General features: G+C 38.8%; 1 gene segment (V, D, J or C); it reads right to left on the bottom strand.

Moving 5' to 3' along the window:
- Window positions 1–266: 266 nt before the first annotated feature.
- On the bottom strand, window positions 267–9,413 carry LOC131273817 (immunoglobulin kappa variable 6D-21-like). The segment is given in 3 exon segments: window positions 267–341; window positions 8,809–9,155; window positions 9,339–9,413. Coding segments are annotated over 3 exon segments (471 nt in total).
- Window positions 9,414–10,254: the final 841 nt, after the last annotated feature.

Genomic DNA, 10,254 nt, shown 5'->3' with positions numbered 1-10,254 from the left:
GTGTCCGCATGATTGCCCAAGCAGTGAGCCATGTGCCCAGGTGTTGAGCTGAGTGCCCCCACGGCAAGCCTAGTGGCTGCATGGTGAACCAAGTGCCCATGTGGTGAGCCAATTGCCTGCACGAATGCCCACATGGCAAGGCAGTGCACAGGCAATGAGCCAATTGCCAGCATGGTGAGTTAGTGCCCGCTTAAGAGAGTGACGTAGCCAGACTATGAAGCAACAAGAGAGATGAAGGGGAAAGTCAAGGTGAAGCAAAGCAGAAATCAAGAACTGGTGATGCAAATGACAGGGAACGTCTCTCCACTACAGAGGTCTGCAGGATCAAATCCCAGGGATTCCTAGAAGAGAAAAATGAGAAGAGAAGACAAATAGAGAAAGAGATACAGAAGATTACATAGTGAATGGACTCAGAAAGCAAAAACAGCAGGACAGAGGATGGGGGAAGGAAAAAAAGGCAAAAACAAAAAAGATGAAAAGGACAAGGGCCAAGAAAGTGAGTCAAATAACTGCTGGTATTTATCAAATTTAACTTGTTAAAATTAGAGGACCCTCTACCACGTATAGCTCATAAACAAATAGCATAGCCAAAGCCAATACCATGGTAAAAGGCATGCTGTTTTATAGCATGTAAAATGTCTTAGACAAATGCTTAACTAGAGAAGAAAAAAGGACAATTGATAGTAACCAGGACACTTTCAGGCAAGTCTAACGTAACTAACCAGGAATGAACTCAACCACAAAAAAGGAAATGACACAAGATCTCATAATCATCAAAGATTCATGTTTTCCCAGATTATATGCACATGAGAATCAGCTGGGAAACTTGTTAGAAATACGAATCTTGGAATATGTTCCAGGCAAATTGGTCAGAATTCCCAATGTTTGGAACCCATATTCTATCAAGATCCTAAATTTTTCTTTTCTAGACCATCTCAGTACTCTTGGATTTGGCAGCAAGATTTCATCAAGCAAGGAGCAGCAGTACTATTTGAAATTGTGCTAAAATCTTCACTTATTTTTATTGGCATGTAATGAAAGATGTAAACATATCACAAATTATGAACTCTATGATGATTATAATGATAAACTGACTAAGAAATGAAAAATGTGAATTTGATTTAGAAAATAATAATCATGGTCCTCCTTCATTGAGGAGATGGTGTAAAGGGAAGAAATGGCAGAGTATTAAAGTAGGGCAGAAGCCAGAACCAGAGGTGGGAATATCAATAAAGATCTGTAGAGGACCTTCTTATCAAAGGATGTGAAACACTGTAACATGCACAGAGGACTACATGTTTTCTCCCATTTGTTATCAGATATTAAATTGTTAATAATACTTCATTGATTCTTTCTCTATTGTGTTAAAATGTTACATTCAAAAAATATAAGAGGTCCCCATACATTCTCCCACTCCCCTCACACCACTCTTCCCACATCAACAACCTTTTTCATCATCATCAACCTCCTTCATCATCATGGCACATTCACTGCATTTGGTGAATACATTTTGGAGCACTGCTGCACCACATGGATAATGAGTTATATCATAGTTCACACTCTCCCCCAGCCCACCCAGTGGACAATGGCAGGACATAAAATGTCCAGCATCTGTCCCTGGAGTACCACCCAGGACAACTCCAATCCTGAAAATGTCCCCACATCATATCTCTTCTTCCCTCTCCCTACCCTCAGCAGTTACCATGCCACTTTCTCCACATCAATGATACAATATTTTCCATTACAAATCACAATAGTTCCGTAGTACAATATCAGTAAATCCCTTCTAATTCATACTCTATTGCGCCTTCCTGTGGGCCCTGGGATGGTTATGTTCATTCCACCTCCCTATTGAGTGCAGGTTTATATTCAACATAGATGATGAATGCAATTCTCCTGCTTGCTCTTGTAGGCACACTTGGCTCCCTGGTCTGGTGGTTGACCTTCTTCACCTCCCTGTTACCTGGTCGAGGTAAGTCCAATAAACCAGATGGTAGGATATGCATGTCTGCAGAGGCTCAGACCATGGCTGTCACATCAACAGTCCAGAGATATGAGTATATACCAGCCCCAGCACCAACCATAGGTTCAGTAAAAGTGACAGAAGAGGCATGGGTAGAAAGGTCACATCTGAATCCAACTCCATCCCACTCAGGAAAAAACTCTAGGGTAGGACCAACTGACTTGGCACTTAACTCCAGAGCCATCTGCCTTGACCATAGAACCTGTGGGTCTCTGTAGCCTGCAGAATAACCAGTTCCTGGGGTTGTATCTACTTTGGCTGTCTCTGGGACGCTGCTGAGGCATGTGTAGGTATTATCCCTCTGATGACACCCTGACTCTGTTTTGAAGACTCATAGCATATAAACACATTTGTCCTTTCCATTTTCCCCTTTTATTCAAGGTCAAAAAGCAGTTTTTAACACCTGATATTACATGTAGACTGAGATATTCTGCTTATTTGAATTGGCCTTTTATTCAAGGACTTCTTTCAGTTACATCACAAGCTGGAGCTTGTTAGTAATCCCTTGGTGCCAGGGAGGCTCATGCCCGGGAGTCATGTCCCACACCATGGGGAAGGTAATGCCTCTATATGCTGATTTTGGTTTAGAGAGTGGACACATTCGAGCAACATGGAGGCTCTCAGGAGACAACTCTTAGGCACCCTGCTGCTCTAAGCCTTGTTCATATTTCAGGTGCACAAGCTCATAAGCATAGTCATCAGTATCAAGTGCTCATTTTTGGACCATCCTTCTTTATTTCTTTTTGCCATTTCACTTGGGGGATTGTTGCTGCTCCATTGGGGAATGTGGAAGTGTTCCCTTGGCTGGGAACACAGAACACCCTCAGTTGTCGTTTTTAACTCTAACTACTCTGAGTATATCCAAACATTTTTATGTATCCCATATATATGCCCTGGAGAACCGCCACCCAACCATGTACCCCCCATCAACAACACCCCACACCAGCATTCCTCCCCTGCCTTAGTTGAACCTCTCTGTGGTCCAAAATCTCTTAAAAAAATGAAGCCTAAAATATTGCCAAGTTCCATTAATAGTAAAATGGAATATAATGATGGGTTTAAAGGTTAGATATACAATTTATAATAACTTAGAAAAGTTAAAGAAAAACATAAATTGGGGTATCAAATAATTTTAAAAAATGAAAAAGCTGACATCAAATAAAATGATGCATAATTCACTGTAGTTACATCATTTAACCTGCCATACTTATATTATGCATCATACAAATGATAGGTGTTCAATGGACATTTTTTATTGACATTAAAGAAGAACATCTTTAGCTACCCATATGATTTCAACCCATTTTTTAACCAAAGTGCAGAATGTATTGATCCTAGTTTGTCATATCTTACAGAATGCCTGGAAGCTTCCTCAGAACTGTGTTAGGAACACACACATTCCAAATTCTTGCTTTTCTTACTGCTGTGTATCAAAGTCTCTCAGAGTCAAGCAGAGTGATGCCACTTGAAAGTTCCTATTGTATGAACAGACAACATTAAGTTAACAGTTACTTCAGTGTGTGAAATTGTTTTCAGATTAGGCATATTTATAAAAGAAAATATGTAGACATATATTTGAGGCTATTGTGAGGAGTTGGAAATATTCCAAATTTTCCATTTATTTGATCCTAATGTGTTTGTGTCTATACAGTACCATGTTCCTCTCAAAGAATCAAGTTGTAACCACATTTTTCAAAATTAGGTGACAGTTCTGTTAGAGGTTCTCAAGATTTATGAAATTTCAGACTTCTTATCCATACTCCCTCCCCATCATTTTGGATTTTACTCTCCTAAACCACAATATTTTTGTGAAGTTTATGTTATCAAAAATGCTGCCAACTGACCTGAAAGGGACAATAAATGGTCCAAATTAAAGAAGGCTGTTGGAATTCCAAAATTCTGTATGTTGATAAACTATGCAGATTCAAAAACCTTTGAAGAAAAAGAAGGGGTGATACCTTATTTCATCAGGCTGCTATGACAAATACTACTGAGTGGTATTAGTTGAAAAATTGGAATTTATATGCTTATAATTTTGAGGCGAGAAGATTTCCACTATTGAGGAATCAACAAGGCATTGTTTCTCCCCAAAGCCTATATCATTCTGATACTGTCTTCCATAGCTCCTTGAGGTTCCTTATCGTCTATCCTTGCATTCATAGAATTGTCCTCTCCTTTGTTGCCTGAGTGTGGTGATCTCCGTCTTCTGACCTTTGCCTATAACCTCTATCTCTACGAATGATTTTCTCATATTTATAAAGGACTCCAGTAATCTGAATTAAGGCCCCTTTCATTCAGGTGGACCACACCTTAACTAAAATAACATATTCAAGAGTTCCTATTGACACTTGGCCCACACCCACAGGATAATGACAATGATTAAGGATCTGTATATAATTCAGTCTATCCCAGAAGAAGACAGAGACCAGTTTGGCAGGCAGAAATACCACAGACCTGGGCTCAGAGACCAGAGACCTGGGTGCAGAGGCCAGAGCCAGAGGTCCAGAGGGCAGGTCCAAGGGCCAAAGGGAAGATCAATAGTCCACAGAGATGACTCCAGGCAATGAGACATAACAGAACTTCAGACATTCAAAATTGTATGGGAACAGAGGTTCTTTCCTTCCTTCTTTATCTTCCTTTTATAATGGGGATGACTGAGAAATTTGTAGTATGCCAGCCCCACCATGGTATTTTGGAATCAGTACCCTTATTTTCTAGTTACTGGGCCACAGAGAGAAATCAATTTTGTCCCAGAATAGATCCTACCCAGAATGTCTTATATACCTGATTTAGACAAGTTAAATGGTGAATTGGGACTTCCAAGCAAGTGATATTTAGATGAGGTTTGGAAATTGAATTGCTGCTGTAATTTGTGTAGACATTTGTACATGTTGGGATGAGGAGAATATATTTTGTATGTGTGAAAAATGAGTATCATTGGGTTTGAAGAGGATGCAGTATAAACTCAATAAGAGCCTTAAAACATCTGGTCTTAAACACTGATACCCATGCATGCTAACTTGATATTTTATACTTTGTTTAATTTGAGATGGAGAGATTATTCTGGGTTTTCATGTTGGGCATCACATGTTTCCTAATAAAAGGGAGGCAGGATAATTTGACAAATAGAGGAGAAGGAAAGTGAGAGTAGTGAACATTGAGATATATGAAGATGCTGGATTTGGAAGTGGAGTAATGAAGTCTCAAAACAAAGAATTCTGGAAGCCTCCACATGCGGGTAGAAGCGAGCAATATACTCTCCTGAAGAGCCTCTAAAAGAGTGGTCTACAGACACCTTGATTTCTGGCTTGTGGTGCTATTTCAATTTTCTGGCTTCCAAATTGTGAGAGAATTGAATTCTATTCTTCTGAGTTATCAAGTTTCATTTAAGTTGATAAAGAAGCCACAGGCAACTAATTTAATCAATAATGGATAAATAATTGAAGCATTTTTGAAAGAAATATAATATTTTGAATCACAGGAAACAGGTATTTCCTATGCATCAGGTTCAACTCACAGTATTTTATGAGTGTTGACTCATTTTGCTTCACTACATCCCTACAAAATAGGTAGAATTATTATATCCATTTTATATCTGAGAAAATCTTGGCACTGAGAGGTTAGGTAATTTGCTCAAGGACACATGGGTAGAATGTGTCAGAGATGTACAAAAAAAACTGATGTGCAAACTAAATTGATACTTGAGGGGAAAAGGTCATAGGGAAATTTGCACACGTTTATAAGTGGATTTGAAATTTGTGGAATGGACGTTAATAGAAAGAGAACAACAGAAAGAGACACTATCCTGTCTTTTTAAATTTTCTTTTCTTTTCCAAAGTAAAGGTAGAAAGCTGCAAAGGCATTGAGCAAGGCCTGTAAAAATACACTCAGGAGTCCATGAGCAGAAGGGCCTGCCTGGAGAGAGGGTCCAGTAAGTAAGGAGGGAGAGTGAAAGAAAAGATCTCCAGAGGAGAATCTGAACATGTCATGTCCAGGATTATAGCTTTATATTATATTTGGAGGATAATAACATAGAATGGAGGGATGGAAAGATAATGAAAAGGAGTGAAAATAGGAAACTTTATTTATTTTATTTTATTTTATTTATTCATTTTTTTAAAAATATTACATTAAAAAAAATATGAGGTCCCCATTCACCCCCACCGCCCCCAGCCCACCACTCCCCCCACAATAACACTCTCCCCCATCATCATGACAAATCCATTGCATCTGGTGAGTACATCTCTGGGCATCACTGGACCCCATGGCCTGTGGTTCACACCATAGCCCACACTCTCCCACGTTCCATCCAGTGGGCCATGGGAGGACATACAATGTCCGGTAATTGTCCCTGCAGCACCACTCAGGACAACTCCAAGTCCCGAAAATGCCTCTACATGTCATCTCTTCCTCCCATTCCCCGCACCCAGCAGCCACCATGGCCACTTTTTCCACACCAATGCCACATTTTCTCGATTATTAAAGTAGGCACAGGGAAGAAATAGTTGATCCGTCAGGGCATAAAACTCTCTGATATGGACTTTCATTTCCTCTTTTGAAGCATGAATATGCCATCAGAAGAAGCTAGAATTAGTCTGCCAGGTGGTCGAAGACCTGTGGTTCAGTAAACCCAAAGCCATGCTGGTGGCCAGCTAACAGACATGAGAAGGAAACTAAAGATCATAGAGCCTCAGGGGGCCTGCCAGATGACCATAAAAGAAGAATAAGTCCAGCCGCATCTGTATAGTCTGCTAATATTAACATTTTTTACAGCTAAAAGAAACTTCAACAGCTTAAGGTTTATGGTATTGGGTTTGGGCCATGATATATTACATGGCAATAGTTATCTGATAGATTAATATTACCTTCTTTTAAATTACTGTCCATTTGTATGTCATAATCTTCTCCCATGCCTTTATTTGTTTTTCTACCACTTAAAAATGGCATAGTGTTTATTTTACATATACATGCTTTTTTTAAATAAAACTATGCTGCTAACTGTGATCTTTGCAACTGCCAAATTAACTTCTCAATGCTCAATTACTATTACTTGAGTCAATGATTGACATGGATTCAGTGATTTTTAAATGGTCACCAATATGACCAATAAAGAGCTGTTATGTATGTGAGAGAGTTTGGAGAATTCTCCACAAGTTGGATGAGAAATTTAGTGAAGCCCTTGTATTTATGAAGCAATTTAGGAAATAATCCTGGAATTTCTGGACTATTTCTACTTTTACACTGAGATTAATGTGTTAATTAAAGGTTATCCAAACTGTTCGTGTTACAGCAGTCTTAAGAACCATTAATTCCTTCAGAACCCAAAGGTGATTAGAGAGAACAGTTAAAATTGGTAAAAAAGTTCAGGAGGAAAATTGTCACATATTTGTATGGGAATAAAGCTGAAGAATTTGAGTGCTGCTTTGAAAGGATGACAATAACTGAAAGAGATGGAGAAATGAAAACGGATATACTAAAGGAGGCAGATTTTCAATTCTGCTGTGAATATTTGAATATAGACTTTTCTAGTTTGCAAGGCTATTGAAATTGGCTGGCTTTCACAATAGGTATTTATTTACTTAAAAGCTTACAATTTAGAGGCTGAGAAAAATGTCTAACTCGAGACATCATCAGGCAATGCTTTCTTCCTGAACACCAGCTTCCAGTGATCCTGGACTCCTCTCCCACTTTTCAAGGCCCTTGGTGTCATCTGCTTGTCTCTTCCTTCTCTTCCAGGTTTCGTGGCTTTCACATTCTTGCTGCCATGGCTTTCTCCTTCTTGTCTGAATCTCATGCTCTTATAAAAAACTCCAGTAATGGTATTGAGACCCAGAGTGGGCCAGGCATTAACTGAATTAACCAACTCAAGGTGTTCCACCTACGGTAGGTTACACTCGCAGAATGGATTAACTTTAAGATCGTGCTTTACTGAGGTCCAAATTACCTCAGACAATCAAATAAACATTTATTTCTTTTTCTACCATTTTTCTGTTTTACAAGATGGAACAGACAATATTTGGAAATTTTGTAAAGAATAAATTGTTAAATGTGTCATTTCAGACATATAAGAATATGTTGAAGGAAACGCAGATCTCATAACATACAGATAATATTTAAATTTGGTGAATTTTATAGAAACAAGGTAAAAATCGAGGATTAGGAAGCACCATGGAGAATTTTATATCCAAATTAAGATGAATATATTTCATTTGATAACCATCATCCCCTAGAACATAAACATTCTTCAATGAGCCTGTATATTACATGCATTCATTATTATTATTTATTGTCAATAAGAAATGAAAATGGTTATCTATAGAAAAAACAGATTGGTAGAATAGCAAATGAAATCACCTTATTTGATACTGTAAAGAGAGGCTTGGATGGAAAAGAGAATCCATGTAAGGAAAGAGTGAAGGAGGAATATGATATTCCATGGGAAAGATATGAATATAAAGGATCAACGATATAACTTTGAGAGGTTCAGAATTGGAGGATGATGGGGTACAAGGAAGGATATTGATAGGATAAGAAATCAAGACGGCAAATATTCAGCATTAAAGAGCCAATCTGAAAAGAGAATCAATCCATCAGCGTATAAAGTTAACTAGAACCTATGCTAGAGAGTAAGCAATGGAAATTTACTGTCCTCATAATTTGATCTGCCCATAAAAAACATGCAGGTTTCTATGGGACAAACCCCTAAAAGATGCAGCTTCTCTGACAGATGGAGGAAGCAAGTCAGATCTGTGTGGGGAGGAAGCAGCTGGTGCTGCAGGACTCGCCGTTCTACAACCATGGGAGGAGGTTTGTGTTCGAGGCTGAATCACTGTGGGAGGAAAGTTGCTACTTTGCTGACAATAATAATTTCCTGAATCTTCATCCTGGAATCCTCTGATGGTGAGAGTGAAGTCTGTCCCAGACCAACTGCCACTGAACCGATCGGGGACCCCAGAGGCTGTGTTGGATGCATAATGGATGAGCAGTTTAGGAGCCTGTCCTGGTGTCTGCTGGTACCAGTGTATGGTGTTGCCAATACTCTGACTAGCCTTGCACTTGAGGGTGACGGTATCCCCTGCAGATGCAGCCACAGAGCCTGGAGACTGGGTCACCACGATGTCCCCACTTGCACCTGCAACCAGAAAAGAACATAGATCATACAATGAATCACAAATGTATAAAATGTTTATCTAAATGTAGGTTTTCTTATTTATCATATATAATTAGATCTGCTATAGATAAAATGGTTTGCTCACTCAGCATAGTAAAACTATTCTCCAAATATATAAAGATTTCTCTCTTCTAAACCTCTCACCTGAGACCCAGAGGACCAAGAGGATTAGCAGTTGGGAATGTGACATCATTGTGCTCCCCTGTGTGAGGTACTCAGGTCCCATCACCTGGTAAACTGCATTAATAGAGCTCTGAGCAAACATTGATGTCCCAGAAGAGCCTATGCAAATTATTAGAGAGTATAAAGTCAAATATTCCTGTGCGGTGAGATGTGAAGACAAATAATGGAAGGAGTTAAAAATATTGTGAACACAGGAAAAGCAATCATATGCCTGCAAGACACTCAGAAATCAATTTAAGACCCATATTTGAACAAAACTTAGTAAAATGAGAAATGTAAAAGATTTTACTACCAATTATACTCTTCCAAATCAGCAGTAACCATCTTGAAAACATAAATTGATTTTGTAATAGAATATATGCATATTTAAGTGTACAATTTCAGAACTTAATTAAATCTATTGAATAGGGAGTCAAATATACTCATATCATACGATAGATGAAGATGTACAATAATTGTATATCTGTTTCAGTCTACTCTGAATTTTAAATATTTCAAACTCCTCTTGGACATCCCAAAGCAGACCCCGTACATCCCAAACCAGACCTCTGCATTCCCCTCAACCAGGCCTCTGAATCCCCCTCAACACAAATCCTATCTCCAGGAATGAGTCAGCAGATACTTACAAGTCACCCTTAGCACTGTCCTGTAAGTCGACCAATTTCTAATATCACATAAAGAGATTAGCTGACCTGAAAAGTAACACCTCCACCTAGTGGTTATAGGTAAAATGGCTTCAGTTCCCAAGGTCTGATAGAGCAGGTGCTTCACTTATTCTTAAGCAAAATCAACACGATGTATAGAATTATGCAAATAAAAACATCATGCACACTTCTATGCATAGAACGTTAAATTATGAACAACTGAAACAGAACTC

Source organism: Dasypus novemcinctus, chromosome 17 (assembly GCF_030445035.2).
Source record: "Dasypus novemcinctus isolate mDasNov1 chromosome 17, mDasNov1.1.hap2, whole genome shotgun sequence".
NCBI classification, from domain to species: Eukaryota; Metazoa; Chordata; class Mammalia; order Cingulata; family Dasypodidae; genus Dasypus; species Dasypus novemcinctus.
This window is presented reverse-complemented; position numbering and strand designations above follow the sequence as displayed.